The sequence below is a fragment of the Parus major genome, chromosome 2, assembly GCF_001522545.3.
Source record: "Parus major isolate Abel chromosome 2, Parus_major1.1, whole genome shotgun sequence".
NCBI classification, from domain to species: Eukaryota; Metazoa; Chordata; class Aves; order Passeriformes; family Paridae; genus Parus; species Parus major.
This window is the reverse complement of record NC_031769.1, coordinates 75,227,248-75,248,300: the sequence shown is the minus strand read 5'-3', so window position 1 is coordinate 75,248,300 and position 21,053 is coordinate 75,227,248. Positions and strand designations below refer to the sequence as shown.

The window sequence follows — 21,053 nt, the reverse complement described above, 5'->3', positions numbered from 1 at the left end:
AGACCTCCTCTGCCTCGCAGAAATTGCACATCTCCACATTTCCATTTCCTTCTGCTACCGAAAATGGCCTGAACAGGCAATAACCGTGACAGATCCTGTTACATTCTCCAGCCTCTCCCTTTTCGGCTGCTCTGACCTTCAGCTGCGGAACCAAGCCCTGATCAGAAAGGTTTTTCCGAAGTGTGTGAGCAGGACTGGCAAGGCGCGGGAGCGGTGACACTAGGGGAGCTCCCGGGGCCGCAGGCGGGGTTTCGGCGGGAGACCCGGGAGGGAGCCGGGAAGGACGGGGAAACACGGGACGGAGCCGGAGGATCCGCGGGAGGAACCCTGCACGCGAGGGATCCGGAAAGGATCCGGAAAGGAACACGCGGAGAGGACGCCCCCGGAACCCGCCGGTGCCCACAAGGCAGGCGCGCGCCACCCCACGCGCTGCGCTCGGCCACGCCTCCCGAGGCACGGACCCCGCGCCCATTGGACGGCACGCGCCTCCGGGGCAGCCAATAGGGAGCGCCCGCCCTGCCGCCCGCCGTCCCTCCCAGCGCTGCAGGTGACGTAGGCTCAGCGAACCCGCCCCTCTCCCACTCGGCCCGCCCTCCCGGCCTCTGATTGGCTGCGTCTCCCGAAGCCCTGTTATCCGATTGGCGGGCGGGGCCGGGCGCAGAGTGGGCGCGCGCGTTTCGCTGAGGCGGCGGCGGCGGCGGCTGGTGGGTGCGGGGCACGGCCGGGACTGGGGGGAGTAAGGGAGAAGGGAAGGGAGGGAACTGCGGGACCCTCTCGGGGCTGTGGCCTCCGCTTCCAGGTGCCGTGAGTGGGGACCCGCCTTCCCCCGGGCTCTTAAACTGAGGGGCCGTGGCTGCCGGCTGGGTAGGGGCGGCGAGGGCTCAGCCGTGCTCGGGCAGCTTCCCGGCTGGATTCCTGGCCTGAGGGCAGTGAAAGAGCGGGTGTGCTCGCTTACTTGGCTTACTTGGTGGTGTTTCCCTCGGCCCGTGCTGAGCGTGCTCGTGTGTGGAGGCAGTGGAACCAGCAGCAGCTCCCGCCCGCTCCGCGCTGAGGCGAGCACGCAGCCGAGTGCCAGATCCATTGGTGGCAAGTGCTTGGATACACCTCCAGCTTCAGGCATGGGCACGAAGTACGCTGTCCTCATCTGCGAACTGTTCTGGCTGAACGTGTGTGCATGTGGCTCTCTTGGAGAGAAGTTGTAAGGTTATGGGGACAATTCGTATGGCTTAGACTAAAGGGAGAGAATGATGCTAGACGATGGTTAAAATGTATATAAAAAACTAAAGGGTGCTTGTCGAGAGGATGGATCCAGGCTGTTCTGGTTGGTGCCGAACAATAGGACAAGAGGCAATGGGTAGAAACTGAGGCATAGGAAGTTCCACCTGGATATGAGGAAGAATTCCTTTCCTGTGGGAGTGACCGCACTGGAACAGGTTCCCCAGAGAAGCTGTAGAGTCTCCCCCACTAGAGATATTCAAGAACTGTCTGGACACAATCCTTGTGCCATGTATGCTGGGATGAGCCTGCTTGAGTAGGGAGGTTGGACCAGATGACCCCTTGTGGTCTCTTCCAACCACAACCTTGTGGTTCTCTTTCCCATTCTGTGATTCTGTGGATAATCAAACTGAAATTTCAAACTGGTTACCACTGTTCACTTGTTATGACCTTCCCTCAGTGCTATGGTGGTGACCACTGAATCCCTAAGAAAGTGGTGGCGATCTTGAGATTTTAGGTTCTGAATTATGGAAGTATGCCAGACTTTTTGCAAATAATTAGAGAGGACACCCCCACATAGTCTGGATTCCTTAAGTTCTGTCTCCCCAGCCTTGCATGAACATTGCACCTGTACCTTCATCTGCACTCCTATGCAGTCTGTAGCTGATCCAGAGGATTGCAAATTGACTCATACTCTGTTGGAAAGTGTGCGGAATATATGCATGTGATACTTTTCAGAGAAAGAAAATATATTGTGAGTGTGAGTAAATAATTTCAAATCAAATGAAATACTCCTCCTGAGCCAAATGTCATCGTTGTTATTTCTTAAAAAAACCCCAACACTAAAGGAGTTTAAATTCTGCTTTCTGAAACTGAGAAACTAGCATTGCTTTAAAAACACACAAGCTTTGTTTCTCTTAAGTGTAAAATGGGGACATTTTAGTGCCTTCTAAATGGAAGAAATAGTTTTGAACATTTAGTAGTAATCTTAATATTTTCTTAATCTGAAACCTTGCTACATTCAGGATTATTCATTCCATTTTTATCTCCTCTAGGAGACACTGCACACAATTTTACTTGCTAGCTTAATTGTTTAATTTTTATTACCATCACTGTAATAAAAGAAATCATTCTGACAGTGGCGTATCCTCTGTCCTCTGCCGCACTGTGCCATATTCTGTCAAATAAGAAAGAAAGCACTGGTGATTTCATTTAACAAGTCCAGTTTTTCCTTGGCCATCTGTTACCTTTATTTGCAGCCTACTTACCTCCCCAGGAGACCTCTGGTTAGAAACAAACTTTGTCTTCTTTTTCCCCCTCACTTTTTTCTTTTTGGACAAGGAAGAAAAAAGAACCTCAGTCTAAATACCTTTGCACCACAAAGCTGGTCGCTTTTTGAAAAGAGTGAGGTTGCAAAACCTCTTTATCTGTTTCTCTCAGTTAAAAGAAAGTAGGTTTTCCTGTGTAAGTATTTAGGAAAGGGGGAAGCAGCTGGTGCAAATGGTGTGAAATGGCATTTTGTAACTGCAGGTATTTTCTGTCTGTTCCAGTGTCAGTGATGGAGGCCCCCACCCTCAGCGCAGTGCACCTGAGTGATTGGCAGGGAAGTTACTTTGCTGTCACCTCTGGCACCTGCACACCCGGGCAGAAGGCAGACGGATACCGTGCCAAGATCCTGCGTATTCAGTATGCATGGGCAAACTCCGAGATCTCCCAGGTCTGTGCTGCCAACCTGTTTAAGAAGTATGCAGAGAAATACTCTGCAATTATTGACTCTGGCAACGCAGAGACGGGCTTGAATAACTATGCGGAAAACATTTTGACTTTGGCAAAATGTCAGCAAAGTGACAGTGACAAGTGGCAATCTGCCTTGACAACAGATAATGTGTTTGAATTAAAGTGTGTGCAAGACAGAATGCAGGCTGGCAAAATTTTCCAGGGCTCTCAGATGGCACCAACAGATGCCCATGTACGAGCTGATAAAGGGGTCAGTGCCTCTGCTGCTCCAGCTCTTCCCAAACTCAGTGTCTTCGGCAGTACTGGGGAGACTGAGCTCAGTGCTGGCTCAGCAAAATGTGCAAGTCAGGGACCAGATCTTCTTGGGCATCCTTCATCTTCCAAGTCCCTTCAAAGCAGTGTGCCTCCTGTGACCAGAATTTCAGACACACTTCCTGGCACTTCAGCCTCCTTAGGCAAAGAGGTTCATCCAGGCTTCCAGGCAACTCCACTCTTTGGAAGTAAGGAAGTCACTAATAGCAATTCTCTGAAAATGTCAGGTAACTGTTGTGATGGACAAAATTTGTCTCTTTTCAACCAGTCAGCTGTACCTGCCTGGTCTGCAAATTCTGGGAAAAGGAAAGCATTCTATGGTCTGGCTGATGAAGGCAGCACAGCTATTCCTAGCCTTGCTCCATGTCAGGCTTCCATTTCTACAGGAACTAATGGTTTTTCAGGGCAAAGAAACAGAAATGAAGAGAGCAGTGCTCCTGGGTTTAAAACTGCAAAGGAACAGCTGTGGATGGATCAGCAAAAGAAATTTCAAAACCAGCGTGGACCGGTCTTGTCATATGGAGGTGTAAAAAAATCCCTGGGTGCAGGCAGGTCTCGGGGTCCATTTGGCAAGTTTGTGCCTCCAGTTCCGAAACAAGATGGAAGTGAAAATGGAGGAGCACAGTGTAAACCTCATGTAGAGGAATCAACAGACCTTTTGCTGCCTGTGGATGAACGGCTGAAAAATATAGAACCAAAAATGGTTGAACTCATCATGCATGAGATCATGGACCACGGGCCTCCGGTCAGCTGGGACGACATTGCTGGAGTTGAGTTTGCAAAAGCTACTATAAAAGAAATAGTGGTGTGGCCCATGCTGAGACCAGACATCTTCACCGGCTTGCGTGGTCCCCCGAAAGGAATTCTTCTCTTTGGCCCCCCTGGGACTGGCAAGACCCTCATAGGCAAGTGCATCGCGTGCCAGTCTGGAGCAACTTTTTTTAGCATCAGTGCTTCCTCTCTGACTTCCAAATGGGTGGGTGAGGGGGAGAAGATGGTCCGTGCACTGTTCACTGTGGCACGGTGTCAGCAGCCCGCAGTGATTTTCATCGATGAGATCGATTCCCTGTTGTCCCAGCGTGGAGAGGGGGAGCATGAGTCGTCCAGGAGAATAAAAACTGAATTTCTGGTGCAGTTAGATGGGGCAACAACCTCCTCTGAAGATCGTATTCTAGTGGTTGGAGCAACAAATCGACCCCAGGAAATTGATGAAGCTGCCCGACGGAGACTGGTGAAGAGACTGTACATTCCTCTCCCAGAAGCCTCTGCTAGGAAGCAGATTGTCACCCGGCTGATGGCAAAGGAGCACTGCTCTCTGAATGAAGAGGAAATCAAACTCATAGTCCAGAAATCCAATGGGTTTTCTGGGGCAGACATGACACAGCTCTGTCGGGAAGCTTCTCTGGGCCCTATCCGCAGTCTGCAGTCCATGGACATTGCAACCATCACACCGGACCAGGTACGGCCCATTTCTTTCCTGGACTTCGAGAGTGCCCTGAAAACGGTGCGGCCCAGTGTGTCCCCAAAGGACCTAGAACTCTATGAAACCTGGAATCAGACATTTGGCTGTGGCAGATGAGCTGCATCACAGCTCTTTCACAGGAATCACTTAGGACTTCAGCATTGCTATGTATTAAACCTGTGGCAATTTAGTGCATCTGCGCTTTGTTTTGTTTCTGTCCTGGAATTAAACCTCCTTATGTTATGCAGGCAGAGGTCCAGGCTCTTGCTGAGGCTTTGCCAGCTGAAAAGACCATGAGAAACTGCTGGTCTTGATACAAGAAATTGCTGAACAGCAGTGGCATTGAGAGGCTGACAGAATTTACAGATTGCTGAGAGATGGACAAATTTCACTGATGTTTAAGGGGAAGGATATCAAACCTCAGAAATAATTGCAAAGAATATTGGGGAAATCTTGCAAGGTCCACTGTGCTGTATCAGTAAGGGATTCAAGTAGTAGCCAAAATACTGATTTTGGGTAAGGGTATGGCAAAACTGGGATGGATGAGGAAGAATAATTAGAGGTGCCCTGTTTGGGAGGAGACGAGGGCAGAGGTGGATGTGGACCTGTACGGAAAAATGGAAGGGGGGACAAAAGTGGAAGGCCTCTTGGGTACTGCTCTTGTCTGACAGCCTTTTGACTCATCACTGCAGTCAATCTCAGCTTTTCATTAAAATTATTTTCTGATGATTTTCTGCTTGACCTTGCTTTCTGTGCTACATCAACACATGTGGGTGTGTTTTATTGGGATGTTTGGACAGTGGCAGGTAGAAAACAGGCCATGGGTCACAGGGGCTTTAGGATTTGGGCCCAGACGTGGGGTAGCAAGTTGTGGGCAGTCAGGTGCTGTAGGGATCCAAAACTCACTGCCAAACTAAAGCTGGCAAGGAGGAAAAACAGGATTTTGAAAGATCCCTGCAGTGGCAGGATAAGGGGGTTCAGGGTCTGGGCCTTGGTATTTGGTAAACTTAAATCCAGTGGCAGTGTCTGGAGGCTCCATGAATGAAGTGTCCTTATGAAACTGGAGAGTGTGGGGGTTGTGTTATGCACTGGTGATCTTGGGTGCTGTGAGGCTGGAGCTGAGGGACAGGGTGGGGCTGTGTGTGGGTTTATGGGAGTACATTTGTGTGTGTGTGTGCTAGGAAAGACACTGCTCCTTGTCTGTGTGTGTGTGTGTGTGTGTGGTTTTGCAACCACTGGTTTGGATTAGCTCAGCCTTGCTCCTGGCTGGACTCCCAAGCAGAAACAGCAGCAGCTACATCCATCAAATTAAGATGGAAGATGCCTTACTCCAAGATTGCTGGGTTCTAGTGATCAAGAAGGAGAAATCCCATGTCCCAGCACCTCCTGGGTTCTGCTGCTCCTTAAAAAGTCCTCATGCATCAGTGGTAAAATTCCTGGCTATCTTGTATTTGGCATTCATACCTAAGGCATGAAAGAATGCAAAGCTTTTTATTCACATAATCTGTCCTTGCTCACTGGCTGAGCACAGCTGACCCTGAAAGGAAAATAAATGGAAATCTTTCCTTTGGATTCCTTTGTCAGTGTGGCAGAGCTGGCTGCTCTGCTGTCTGTGCTTTGTTTTCAGCTTCTCTAAAGAACATTTTCTCCTGTTGGGGAAAATGTAGAGCTTAAAAGCTGCTTTGCCTCAGATTTCTCTGAAACTGGATGAATGCTGTTTAACTAGCATTTTTTAAAGACATTTGGAAACTACAGGGCCCGGGAGACTATAGAGAGCCTTGCATTCAGAATAATTTGGAAGGCTTAGAATTTTGTAGAGCTCATCCTGATTTAAGCAGATGATTACATTTTATTCATAGCTCGTGTTTTTAGTCAAGTCCAATATATATTAGAAATTGTTTTGCAGAGATGTAAAAATTCAGGTGTGGGAATTTATCTTCATTTTTGAAATAGTGAAAGTAGAATAATTAGATTCTTTTTTAAGAATAAATATGTGCTGTAGTCCAAACCAATTGACTTTTGTACCACTTGGGTAAAGATTATGAGATTAAGTCTGTTCTTACAAGTTCAGTTTTGGAGAGCTATCAACACATAATAGGTATTTATATTAGTTATATATATGAGATTTTTGTTCTTTCCAAACATTTCTTTAAATGCATTTTTCTGGCAAGTGAATGAAACACCAGAGAATTTTAATTGTTAAGTCAAATTAAGAGTTGCTCAAGGCTTAATAAATGTCTTATACATTATTAAATAATTGCCTTATTTATGCTGGGAATTACTCTGGTGTGCTATGTGAGCATTTTGTGGTCATCTCTGTAGCTGAATTTTCACATTTTAATGGAAGTGCTCTACAAGGAGGGACCATTGAGAATCCACATGGTGAGATAGAATAAAGCTCCTCCTGAGATGACAAGGACTCGGACAAAAGTTCCGTGCCTCTGTAGTTGTCTTCTGCAAAGAGATAAAAGGTAGAAGCAGACAAGGCTGTTCTTCCTCCTACTTTTTAGGTTATTCATTACAAGAATTGCATGAACATGCCTTTTTTTGTTTGGGTGGTTTTTTGTTTTTTTTTTTTTTTAAGGAATGACATAGAAATAATGAAAGCGAACATTAGGTAAAATTTATTGTGTTTTAGTAATGATGCAGGTGACACAATCATCTCTCAGCCATGTAGCATTCCTTGGGCTTTGCTGCAGAGCTCAGAGCCAGCAGGACTTGCAGTGTCAGCCCAAGATGAGTTTCATAACCTTCTGTAACAGTGCCACCACAAAGTGATTCGACTGCCAGGAACATAATTTCACAAAATACAGAAAATTGCACAGAAATAGGGCATAATTGTAATTTAAGGGAAATGGTGCAGATAAATCCACTTTAATGGATCTGTTTAGTGTATGCAGAAACCTATGTACTTCATTATTTATTCTTTTTGTCTGGCTGATCTTTGGAAGAAGAAATGCAGGACTCAGGTTTTGTGGTTCAGCAACGTTGGGTGCACAATCTCTGAGTTTCTTTTAAAGGTAAATAATTGCAGTCCTGAAAAAGTCAAGTCTTGTTAATAAATAAGACAGTTCAGACTTTCAGTGCATCTTGGATTTGAGTTAGCTAAGCTGTCTGAGAGCTGTATGAAGTCCCCAGGGGGATTTTCATTTACAGAAAACTCTGCAAACACATGTAGGGGAAAAAGCTGATGAGGCAGAAATTATCATCACCTACTAATGGTGAGTGGATGGAAACTGGCCTCATCAGCAGACTGGCCTCTTAAGACCATCACTAAGATTGTCCTTTTGGTATAAGGACTTTTCTTTGAACAGAAATTATGGAACTGGTCTCAAGCCAATGTGCTATGGGAAAACAGCCCACCAAACAAATCAGTGTGGGCTGTCCCCTAGGCTGCAGTGCAGGCATCTGCTCCATGGGTCTGCTGGAACCAGCTGTGCCCTGCCCCAGGGAGGCCATCCCTGTCAACCTCCCTTGCTGACACCTTGACACCTGCACCCAGCATAGAACAATTCATGTAAAAGCAGAGCTTAGCAAAGATACAGACACAATATTCCCAAAGTCCACATTTCTTAACCTTGCTTTTTAATATTTTGCTACCATTCTATTTCTTACCTGTAGAAAAGCATTTATGTAAGATGCTGTAGATATAAGCAGCTGTAGTACTAATAGGTCTCTAGTACTTTTTTATTGTCCCATTAGGCGAGAAGCTTCATGTAAGCTTGGGTCATAGCTGTGAAGCCAAAATAGCATTATCACTGAGTTATGGGTCTGGGAAGGACTATAAGAAATCCTCAAATTCCCACTTTGTGTAAGGTAAGTTATTTTTTTTTGTTTCCTAGTACATGTTTTGCCTGGTTTAATCTTTAAAAACATTCAGTACTTGTAAAAACGTTGGTCTCTTTTTGGGCTACATTCCCATACCAGTGATATGACCACACTCAGGACTTGATGTATTCAGTAGATGCTGTGATGCAAACACAGAGTGGTAAATGTTTAGTGTTAGCCATTGATAAAGTGGCTTTCTTGTCTGGATTCTTCTTTAGCAAGACTAAAGGTGAGTAAAATTCTTCCCTAATGTCTCATCTCTGTTGCTGCAATGCAAGTGTTCTGTGCCTTACCCTGTTTGTATTGCTCACACCACAGACATGGGGAAAGGTTTAATCATCCCCTTCGTAGTAGGTACCTGAGACAGTTATGTCCTCATTTGGCAGTACAATACTGCCTGTACTAAGTAAATACCACTCTTCCACTCCTTTTAATAATTTCCTGTTGGTCAGACTTCTGATCACTTCCATGTGCTCATCTCTCTTCAGTGCTGATACCCCAAATGACAGCGGCTCATCAGTGATAAGGGATGAAACTGGAGCAGAGTAGGACTGATCATGGGTGCAGAGTGGTAAATGAACTTTTCAGTGTATTGTTCATTTTCAGCAAAGTTATTCTGAAGTTGCTGTGTTTTCCCATTTTGCCCAGGTTGGTTTCAACAGCAAAGTTACACAGAGGAGCCTCCCTTTTCCATCACTAATAGTCACCAATGAATCCAGTGTCACTGCTGCAGGAAAGATCCAAGAAATCTCTGGCATGCCTTATTGTTTGGCTCTTAATGCACTTTGATTATGGCTTTACAACTAACTAGGCAGAGGTGTTAAAACAATTTAATAATTTCTATCTTCAGAAAATATCACAAGAAAAACTCAGAATAGGTGTGTCCTGTGTCCATATCCCCATATTAACAAGGCACATAACCTGTTCTAAAGGAATATTAAGTTGTTTTCTTCTGGCAAAGATGGAGCAGTAAGCAAAAGGCAATATTGTTCTCTTCCAGAAGCTGAGGGTCAAGGAAAGTGGATGAAAACTGCAGGGATGCTGTAAAGATACCACATCTGATTTCTGGCTAGGGGAGAGATGATGCAGTGCTCCCTCATTGTAGGTCACTGAGGAAAAGGGAAACAACTGCCCTTTCTTCACCCAGGCACAACTGGAGATTTTAGCTGGGCAGGGAAGGGGGGGAACAGAAAATGGGAACCTTCAGCTGTCCAAGCTCAAACGGCAACAAGGCTGCTCTGGATTTGGGTGTAGTATCACAACCACTCATGGGTGCAGCTGAAGTAGTCTCTCAGATCTCCAAACAACACCCTAGGTCCAAGAGGTCCCTCTGTTTGAGTTCGGTTGGTTTGTAGTGGTCAGGGGTAGGGTGGCACCTTGTGTTCTGTCTGTGCCTCTGATCTCGGCACATCCTCCTTTGGCTATGGATCAAACAGCCAGGCTGTTCTGGCTTTCCACCAAAGCCAGATGAGAAAAGCTGCCAGGAGCTCAGGCTTTCCTTAAACTGTGCAGACAGAAAATTCCATTAGTTTGCCTGGTTTTGAAGCTGGCACACTGCAATCTGAAATTCTCTCTGGGCTTTGTAAAATGGAAACACCTGAGCACCAAGAATTAAATGATGGCCAGTCCACTAATGCATTGCTCTGAAGAAACCCTGGTTGGAACAATTGTGTGTTCACAGGGGAATAAAAAAAAAAAAAAGCTGGTTTTTTTCTTTTCAGAAGTAGATCACAAAATTCTGAGCAGTGGCTTGTGAAAGTTCCTACCCAATTCTTACAGGTTCTGAGTTCTGTACTATGGGTTCAGTGTTGCTGAAGACCTACAGCCTATTTTCGCTTTTCCCAAATGAGTAATTTTATTTTGTGACACTTGCAACTAGTGACTGCTTCTTCTTGCTGGTCTGATGTAACCAGTAAGATTTCTTACAAGAGTTGTTATGAAATGGCTCATGAACACAATACTTAATTCAATATTCTGAAGAAGGAGAATTTATTTGACCTGTTGATTTTTTTTTTTACCAAGTATGGAAAGAAAAAAGGAGTAAGTATTGACATAGGGAGCTTGAATTCACCTGATGTATTTTTTGCACACCAATTATTTGCACAACAGAATGCATATAGTGTAGTGGTGTAGTGAAGGACATAGCCATTTACATAGCATTATAGAAGCTCCTGATTTTTCTTAAGTGATGGAGAATTGTTTTCCAGAGAGGGCATGAACTTTGGAAGCTGGTGTCTGCAAGCTATTCTGGTGCCACCTCCTCTTAATAAAAAAAGAGAGAAAACTCAAGCAGAATCAACAGAAAATGGCAAAGTACTGTGGGTGGGGAGATTGATTACATGTGAAGACAAAAATTAACATATACTTTCAGACTGTTTTGTCATTGATAATCTATTTTTCAATACCTGTTGATGGGTTAATGTTATATAAAACATTCATTTTGTGGTGATGGCACAAAACAGAAAAAGAAAACTCCACTTTCAAGAAGGTCACAGAACCTTTGGGCTGGCATAATTACAATTGGAGAGAAAGAAGAAACTTGTAGTGACAATTCTGTGATCAGTTCATTATTTTCTGAATATGCCTTGTGATTTTTTTTTTCAGTGATTTTAATGCTAAATTTAAAAGGTTTCATGCTACTTAATGTGGTGCCTTACTGTCATGTGACAGTGAATCTGAGAGCTGACTGAAAAAAAAATAAATGTGATAATTAAAACATTGTGATATCAGAAGTCATTCCAAAACCAGAAGTTTTGCATCAAAGAAACAGAAGATCAAATTTTCAGAAACTTTTGCTGTCATCTGCTGAAAACACACACTAACGCTCTGTCTGTAAATGTCTCAGAAGGGACAAGGCTGAGCATGCTGGGGACTGCTCCATTGTGGTTTCATTCAAGAAAACTATTTTTCATGTGCTTTTAAAAAGAGTTGGGGTACTGCAACTCACCAGATAGTCATGGTAGTGTAACTGACAACTTCAGTCATCCCAGAGTAGGGGGAATTAATGTCAGGGAATGTTACCTTTTGTCTATAGAACAATCTCATAAAACATATCCATGTTCTAAGAGACTTTATTGCCCCTAAGGCAGTGGAAAACCGATGCTGCCTTATATCACGAGGGAAGAATGAACATAGTTATTGTCTGTGGGTGAATCCCAGGATCCTGGACACATATGACTTCAGGTGCAGGTGGCAGTGGCACTGCTGCTCCTCATCTTCCACAGGCTGGAGTGTCTCACACAGTGCTGTCAGCAGCAGAAATTGTGCAACAGGATATGGAAGCCAGGTGAGCTCAAAAACTTTAGCTCTGCCTGCATTTAGGAGAAGCCTGAAAGATGCTCAGTCTATCCTATATAAATCTAAGAAGTTTATTGACAACTAGTTGTCCCCAGGACTCTTCTGCATTTCCAGTATAATAGCAGTCTTTTCCAGGGAGAGGAACACAGCTGCAGTGTTTGAGTTGCTCTTTTTCTGTAGCCTGCCACCAGATGGAGATCTTTTCCTAAAGAACATCCAATTTCTTAAGGAAAGCCCAAGGGTAGTAAATATTATTTCCTTGTTTTGTCACTTAAAATCATCCAGTGTCAATGACTTGTTACTGGACTTTTATTAATTATTGTATTTATTGGGGTTTTTTGTTGGGTGGACTTCAATTTTTAAGGTTTTTTGGAGAGAGCTGTGAAAACCAGGCTGACACTTACAGAACTTCCTATTTAACAGGACTAGGATTCTAAATCATTAATTTTAGTTCATGTCTTAGGTCAACCGGGGCTGGGAAAAGAGGTGAAAATCCTGGTACAGTGCATTTGTATTTAAACTGATCCTTGATGCTGGAAATTTTAATAACAGAATAAATGAGCAGATACAAGCAGTCTCCCAGGCTGAAGATCCTGAAAATGCACTGACATGTAGATACACAACAGGTAACAGTAACTGAGTCAAATTAACTCAGAAGTCTCAATTCATTTTAGTTTTGATCGATAGTAAATAATTTCCTGTTCTCAGAATTGTTTCAGAAGTAAAAACCATTGTGCTCTTGCCACAGGGTCAAACAGCAGCACCACCTGTACCCAGCAGTGCAGGACCCTCTCCTGATGCCTCTGACAGGATTCCTTTGTGCTGGGTAAGGAGTTAACTTTTCAGGTGATCCCTCTGCCAGTGTTCTGAGCTGTCTGGGCAGCATGCCCGGTGGTGTGGAACTTCTGTGGCTGAAGAAACCACTTGACTGATTTCTCTGAAGAAATAATTCTCTGGAGCCGCTGAAGGCTTCAGCCCCTTGACCACGTTTCAAGGGAAAATTGCTGATGCCATCCACGATCACTGATCAAGGATATTAAAACCCTGTATATATTCAGATATAGGTGGCTAATATTGCTCTACCTCCCTGAGTCCTACAATTTCTCACTTCCCTGCTTTGTGGGTCAGATGCTCTGAAACCAATTTACATCAATTCCTGGCACTGTTTTTAAAGGAAGCAAGGGGGAACAGCATGAAGTCTCACTTTCTGCCAGCAACAGGAAGCGCACGCTCTTTTGTCAGGCAGCTTGTTTCAGCCATCTCTTTTGTTGAGCCAATAAATTTCTGGACTACAGATTTGGTCTTCCACACAGCCCCGCTCAGCAAATCCTTGGAAAGGCAACGTCACAGTGTGGCTGGCAGCATGGATGGTCGGGGGAAAGCCCAATGCTGCTGCAATTCCCTTTTTCGAGGGGAGTGTTTCTTTAAAGAGCAATCGCCTGAGGGAAGGGAAAGGAAATAGTGATAACATCTCTCTCTTGTTCTGTCCCGTGGGTCTGAACGTGCTGAAGTCTGGCTGAGGGTGATGGCTGCAGGAGTCTCCTGGTGGCCTCTGAGGTAGTGCCAGGGAGCACAGCTGTCCTGCCGAGTGAGACAAGGTGAAGAGGTGTACTCTTGGATCCTGAATTTAATTTTTGTGCCTAAAGCCGGCCAAGGTACTCTGTGGGGTCCAGAAATTTGTTGTGTAGTTTTCTGAGATTATCACAGATCATCCCTATTTCTTTTCTTTCTTCTGATACATAATTAAAATTGAAACTGATATGAGACTACCATAAAAAAAACCAAAAATTCCTTCTCTGTAATAACCATCTTTGGGGTAGCTCTTTCAGGCTCACTTTTAGTGTGCTGACTGCATGTGATGATTCTACTGTTATTTATATTTTTTTTTCCTTATCACTGCTGCAAAACTTTTTCGAAAGCTCACTGCTGCAAAATTTTTTCGAAAGCTCACTGCAGAAGCCAGTTTCTTACACCTAGGTTCATTCCTTACAGTGTTTTCCTGGTGCAGAGGCAGGCTTAGTCTAAAGAAGGCAAGAAGTGCAATTTCCTGTAGGAATTATCTTTTGTATTTTAACACCCCCCACCCCCACCCCCCCCCGAATGTTTTTTTTATCTTGTTTGAGTTTATTTTTACCTCTCTGTTGCCACCAAACCTCCTGGCATTTGTTTCTTCTAGGCCTTTCTAACCCCATGCTAGCAAACTTGTCAGGGCATGCTGTGGGACTGAGCGGCTCCAGCCTCTCCCTCTTCCCCCTGCTCTGAAAGCTTTAACTTGCTTAGCTCCAATGCAGTTCTGTGCTTGAGAAGAACTACGGTCATGGTACAATATTCATGACATAAAGTTATGGAAGTAGCAGGAAACTTTGTAGCAAAAGCACACAGCAGAGTAAGATGTGGAAATGATGGGGTTTGGGTCAAATATTTCCCTGATTGCAAAGGAAATTAGGCAAGCAGTTTGTACAGGAGAAGCAGAACCAAAAGGAAAGCTCTTCACTTTCCCCCTCGGCACATTCTGTTTCTCCAGAGAAGCTGTGGTGATCCTGCAAAGTTAGACAAGGAGGGTGTAACAAGTCCTTCCCTATTTTCTGGAAATCCCACCCTCTTTCCACAGTTTATCTGAAGTTTCTATTTTGCACGTTCCTATTTGTGCAAAGTTTGGGCAAGCCTCATCTTTTCAGTTGCAAATGAGCTTCTAACTAAAGCCCTCATAGGCTGATTTTTTGTTTTGTTTTGTTTTTTTTTCCCTGGGTTTTTCTTATTTTTTTTTTTTTGGTAGTTATTTTTGGGGGTTTTTTTTGTTTTTTTTTTTTAGTTTCTTCCCTGACATTGTCGGGAGAGCATATGTGGTAATTTTGTGTTGAGTTTTTTAAGGCTTACAAAAACATCCCAACTTATTAAATCAGTTGGTCACCATAAAAGAGATATTTGAGCAGAACATTATGTATCTGTAGAAAAACTGAGAGAGGCCCACAGGGCTGTACAGCAGACAGAGAGTCCCTGTCCTGTTGGGGTCAGAAGCTCAGAAAATAGGCCCTTATCTGTGGTGCCTGGCTCTGACACCCAAAAGAGCACTGAGTTTAGCTTAACACCATGGAGACAGTTTTTAAAGCTAAGTAGAAAAACTGGGAATGGGAATGTGTAAGTAGGTAGAGTTTTCTTAAGTCATTGGGTGAGAAAGAGTTTAGGGTTTAAATATATTAGAAAATAAGAGACAACATGGAGGAATTAGGGCATTGTCCCTTTCTCCTTCTTCTTCCTTCTTCATCTTTGTCCTTCTTCATCTTCTCTTTATAAGGGTTTTTGGATAATAATGAGTGATTGGTGAAAGAATCTGCAGTGTAGCACAGAGCTGTTGGGTTACTGGGTCACTAAGAAAAGTTACTTACCTGGCATTTTATTATTGGACAAATGGACACATAAAAGACCTTGGACAGATTCTTCATTCTCTATTTTGCATCTTTCTATCTTAATGTATATAACTCCTTGTACTTTGTATATGTATCTTAATATAGATAAGAATAAACAGCTAAACCCAAACATGAGAAAACAGTCCCTCTCTCATCAATCTCAGTCCTGGGGAAAAAGAACCCAGCCACCAATGTCACACCCTGCCACTGTCCCAGCATTGTTTTCCTTTTTCATCTGTGCATTATTTAAAGACATTTGCAAGGCAAAAGTGGTCTAACTTCAACAACTAATCATGGAACAGATTATGTGTCTTGGTATGTTTGGTCAAATATTCTGTGAATTTAGGCAACTTAAGATGTTTTCATTAACAAAGAAGTGGAAGGAAAGCTGGCAGCTCTTGGTTAAATAGATAAAAATTATTGAATATTTTGAATTAGACAGACATGTGGTATTTACACAAATAGTACATGTGCACAAACACACACATACTTCAATGTAATGTAAAGCCTGACTTCTTAGTCCTGTCTCCATTTTCAATTTTTAGCTGTTGGTGCAAGTGGGGTTTCATGAGTTTACTGTCCTCCAAAGAGGAAGCCTAATCTGTGGCTGGAGAATAAAGAAGTATTAGAAGACCTGGCTCCCAATCCTGATTTTGTCAAAAACCTATTGCACGAGCTTGCATAAGGAATTCAGGGAACATTTTGTGCTTCAATTTCCCTTTTAGGAAAGGGAAGGATGTAGTTATTTCACACTAGTGCTGCTGTTTTCAACCTTTCAGAAAAAATATCTTGACTTTTGGAAACTACAGAATAAATTTCAAGGTAACAGGAAGAAATTATATCACCTTTTGGTTCAAGGTAATTTCCACTTGTAATCTTACACACACAAACACACACTCATCTTAAAGTCAACAGAGCTACAGACTTGCTATATTGGAAACAAGAATGGGTATTCTCCAGAACTCTGTATCTCTGGAGAATGGGATAGTAAGAAAAGATTTTTATTTTTTTTTTTAAATTAATGACTGCATCAAAGGAATTGTTGAAAAGGACTTACACCACACAATTATTTATATATATCTATACACACACACACACACACACACACACACTCTGTTTTGTCAGGTATTGAAGACAAAAAGGAAGTGTGAATGTATATTGGGAACACCTGTTGGCTGCCTGGATTTGCCAGGGGTGGGGGGTAGGGAGTTGTCACTAAGATCCAAGTAGAATAATAGTTTTTAGTTCAGAAATTGATTTCAGGTTTAAGGATAATCAGGAGTAGAGGACAACTCTCCCATAGTATTGCAGGCACTATAGTAGGCATGCAGCCATTAAGAAAAGTGGAATTTTTTTTCCCCCTGAAATGCACTGGGTTTGGCTTTTCTTAATTCTGTGGTAATAACCCTTATGGTAGAGAGTAATTTCTTCACTGATTAACTTGATATGTTAATTTTTCCACCCAATCTTCTACCACTCTTCATTTCCTTCTAGCCTGCCTATCACTTCTGGCACATTTGCTCCTAACTTTAATGACCAATGTTTAAGCTATCAAGTAGTTAATGAAACTCAGGTAGATGCCTGTAGTCTCGTTCTCCTGGCCTGGACCTTGGAATTCTGTTGAAAATGCTTAATTTAAGATGACTTGTTCTATTAACACATGCATTTCATTCTTTTCCTAAAACCACTTGAACTTTTCTTCCTCTGCTATTTCTGCTGATCAGGATTCCACCTTTGTTTAAGGGTCAGTTAAACATGATGGAGTTGTGACTCAGGTAGAAACAGCTGCAGGGTCTGTTGGTGCTGGATGTTCCTCAGGAGCCTGAGAATTCTCACTTACTCAGCTTTACCCTGGTTCCTGCAGAAGAAATTCTCTTGTCAGGTACTATCATAATATCATAATATAATTACCTTGTAAGACTGGTTGGTGTCTCAGCTTCGATTACAGAGAGGTGATGAGACAGATGTTTCCAAAGCAGAAGTAACCATTCTAATTTGTACTAATACTTAATGAGTCTAAAAATCCCCTACGTACATGTAGGCTCAGCACAATTCCCATGTGCATTTGCTAGACTATGCAAATAAAACACTATCTATATTATTAGCCAGGAACTTAGTGACTGGATGCAAACCAAAATAAAGAGTTAGTGAATGTTTCAGAGATGGACTTGGGGAGGTAAATCACTTATGTGCTGTGCTAAAAAAAAGTGAAATTCATGTAACAGGGCTTTGGTTACTGCCCATGAATATGTTTTTGGCAAGTACTTATACTCTCTTCTTTTTCTTCAACACAATGGAGAATAAATCTATATTCTCTCCCATGGCTACACTGAGGAATCTCTGTAAGGTGATAAAGGTATATTTTTGTACACTGCAACTATCAGTGAAAGTTTGAATCCAGCTTTGAACAACCCTTAATGTTAAGAGCTCTCTTCTGATTTATAATCTCTCTTCTGATTTATATGACATATTAAGGCTGTAGTTTCTTTAATACTTGTCAATGGAACAGGGACATTATTAAAAAAAGCTGTAGTCAAATTGACATTACTATCTCCTTTGAAACAAAATAGGAAGCAAGAGAAAAAGAAAAACCCCTCTTTTACTTGTACGCATCCCATTTATGTTTTAAACTGTCCTCTCAATACTCAGGTTATTTTCCCAAGTATTTTGGTAAAGTGCATGCAGGGCTGGCAGGTGCAAAGGCTCTGACATGTTGGTGAAGCTTTTCAGCCAGAGGCTCCTATCCCTGCTCCCCCAGGCAGATGATCTCTCCCCAGAAAGGGATGCCAGGCTCCTCTGGGGCCCCTGGTTCTGTTCCTACTGGTAAAGACATTACTGGGGATGTTGGTCCAGGCTCATGGCATTCCTGCTTCCAGGCTCTATGATTTTGGCACATGGAAATAGAAGAGGTGAGCTCAAGGTCAGTTCTGCTGCTTGTTGGAAAGTTCATGGACTTCAGATTGAAAAATCAGAGCATGCTGAAATTGGTCACTAAAATGTCAACTGACTGAACAGAAAACAGGGTTTTAGCCCTGAAAGCTTCAGTGGAGACCTGAAGACTCCCACCAGAGATTTCCCTAGAAGAGAGCTGAGAGCAACCCTAGGCAAGCAGTCAGGTCACATTTAAGATTTAATCTGGTTGAACCTTGAGTGGGAAACAAGAAGTGAAAACTGTCAACTGTGCCAGATCCATTCAGATCACTTCTAGGGACAGTTTTGATACCAAATTATCCTTGTTATGCAAAGTTCCTCACCAACTGGCTGGTTCCCAGTTATGCATGGGGAGAAGCAGTGGCCACATCTGCTTCCCGTTTTGCCGTTTCGGAGACGAGCCATCTGTTTGGCCTCATCCCGAACAGCCTGCTTGGGGCTGATTAACTTCCTCACCCCCACCAGCCCCTGGCTCACTGTCTGCTGCAAGGTGTTGATTTTTTTTCTACTTTTTTTTTGCTTTTTTTTCTTCTCTAACTGCTCATAAACCAGAACCTTCACTTCTCTCCCAAGGGACAGGAAGGCGTTGGTTTGTGTGATTTGCAGCTGCCAGCAGTGGCAGGAACAGCAGCAGCTACCCTCTATCATTCACATGTTTCATACATGTGGTCAGGACAGATAAAACCAGGAATTGTTCCATGTCCTGGGATGGCTTTAAAGCAGCAAGACCTTTCTCTCTGTGAAAAAAAAAAAATAAAAAATAAACGCAGCAGAAATCTCACTACAGTTAACAGGGATCTGTTCATTTGGCAAGAGCAAGGTTTCAGTCATGCTTGTGCAGCCTTTTTTTGTTTAAATGTGATTAACTCCTGCTGTCTGAAGCCTGGCTTTGGATTTCTCACTTCCATCTATCCCATTTTCAGTGAAACTTTGCAAATTTTTTGTCCTTCCTGTTTTCTGCATGCCCATCTACTGGCCATTGTAGCAGGATTTCAGAAATGCTGCATGTCTGCTGCTGCCACTGACTTCAGTAGCCCTGAAAAGTCAAAGTCTGTGTGGCCAAAATAAAGAAGCATCAAAATTTAGAAACTGGAACAATGGATGTCCTGTTAAGATTAAGACTTCTGTTGCCTTCCACAGGCCAGGTCTGAGGAATTTTTCTTTCATGATGCATTTTGACCAAGATTTTTTCTCATGTACAATTTTTCTTCCAGACAAGAAGCTTCCTGTGCTTTGTGCTGGTGGACACATTCTGGCTGGCCTATAGAAGGGAAGGATGCCCTGGAGATCTGACCCACAAGACAGGAATTAGCAGTTTGTTTAGAAATCAAGTATTTCAATTTTCCAGTTGCCACATTTTCAGTTTTCAAATTGTCGGTGTTGCTGCTGTAACATGAAGCTTTCAGTGAAAGCTTTTCCTTTATTTTTGACCATCTCACAAGCTGATAAAAGCAGTGCAATATTTTCAGTGTATTGGAAAAGTCAGGACCATTTCCAACTCCTTTTTCCCCAAGTAAGACTTTGAGTGACTCTCTCTCTCTCTCTCACATACACATACAATTAAAAAGCCAGGGAATTGTTACATTATCAGATCCACGTGCTCCAGGTCTGTCTCTGAGTTCTCATTTTGGTATCTCTAAAACATTTGTCTTTTAATGTATTTCTTGATTTAAAAAACACTGTTTGTTGAGCATGGTTTAATGCTGTTTTGGTGTTTTGATGTGTATGGATTGGGAAGCCGGTATGGGCTCTTGAGGCTGAAAATGCCCCTTGTAGCTGTAGGTTTTTGTCTGTGTAAGTTTGTATCTTGGCACCTACCACAGTTTCTGATGTAACTTAATCAAGCTGTTGGAGTAGGAAGAAAAATAAATGTCTTGACTTGAAGGAAGTCTTTGAAACGTAATAGATAAGAAACCCAGAACAGATTTTTAGGTACACCAAATTGCAATTAAATCTTTGGATGTCTCTGGTTCAAGGATTTTATAACACTGAGAATATTACATTTGGTCTATTTTTGTGTTTATTATTATTATTAAAAAGATCATATTTGTTTAGGAGAAAAGTCACCAGCTGAAACAGAAATCTGTAGTTTGTTTCATTTACTGAGAACCAGCTATGATGGGGAACAAAGAAAATAGGATGTTAGTTCCTTCTTATATTATGTAGTCATAGTTTATGATGAAACTATACCACAAAAACTTAAGGAACTTAAGGAAAATTTAGATTTTGGGAACCTGTAGAAGAATTATTGCAATACGATTTGGGGTTGTTTTTCTTTTTTTAAAAAATCTCATTTTGTTCATAATAATACAGTTTAACAAATGGAAATATTTCTGAAACTTTATAAATGGTGCCTTTTCTGAGAAAAACACTGATTCTTGTTTGCATTAAATATGTGATGTGAAATTTACTGTGCTGGAATCCGAAGGAAATGGACGCCTGCAGAGAAATCACCTTTGTTATGGCAAATAGTAGAAATAATTTCTCTGTGTTTTACTTTGAATTACCATGACTCTACATGCAGAAGTAATTGTGTTCTGTAATGACTCCATCTGGCTGGTGGGAGGGAAGGGTTCGAGGAGAGGGCTGGAGGACAAACATTTCTCAAAGTCAGCTGCTTGCAGGACCTGGGTGATTGGGATGGGCAGGGACACTGGATAGCAGGTTGCCAGTTCAGGACCTGATCTTCACTGGAGCTGGTTGAGCAAGGCTTCCTCACGTAGGGGGTGAGGGCTGGGTGGGCTTGGCTTTTTTTGGCCACAGAGATTGGATTGCGAGGCCAGCACGGATGGACTCACTATGGTGGAGGGGTAACATGGATAGACTTCCAATGGGGCTCTGTCTACCTGCACCTTACCTTACTC

The 21,053-nt window shown here is 43.0% G+C and overlaps 2 protein-coding genes across 8 annotated transcripts in view; one reads left to right on the top strand and one right to left on the bottom strand.

Moving 5' to 3' along the window:
* The window catches only part of CDH18 (cadherin 18), a 1,344,136-nt gene that overhangs the window by 639,508 nt on the left and 683,575 nt on the right, over nucleotides 1-21,053 (bottom strand). The window lies entirely within an intron of this gene.
* FIGNL1 (fidgetin like 1) lies at nucleotides 656-5,455 on the top strand. 2 transcript variants are annotated; one of them, XM_015653109.1, is made up of 2 exons: nucleotides 656-704; nucleotides 2,766-5,455. In XM_015653109.1, exon 2 carries the CDS (start codon nucleotides 2,774-2,776, stop codon nucleotides 4,841-4,843), a length of 2,070 nt encoding a protein of 689 aa, XP_015508595.1. In that variant the 5' UTR covers nucleotides 656-704; nucleotides 2,766-2,773; the 3' UTR covers nucleotides 4,844-5,455. The 2 variants fall into 2 exon arrangements, with proteins under 2 accessions (XP_015508595.1, XP_015508584.1); XM_015653098.3 differs by lacking the exon at nucleotides 656-704 and adding an exon at nucleotides 786-1,129.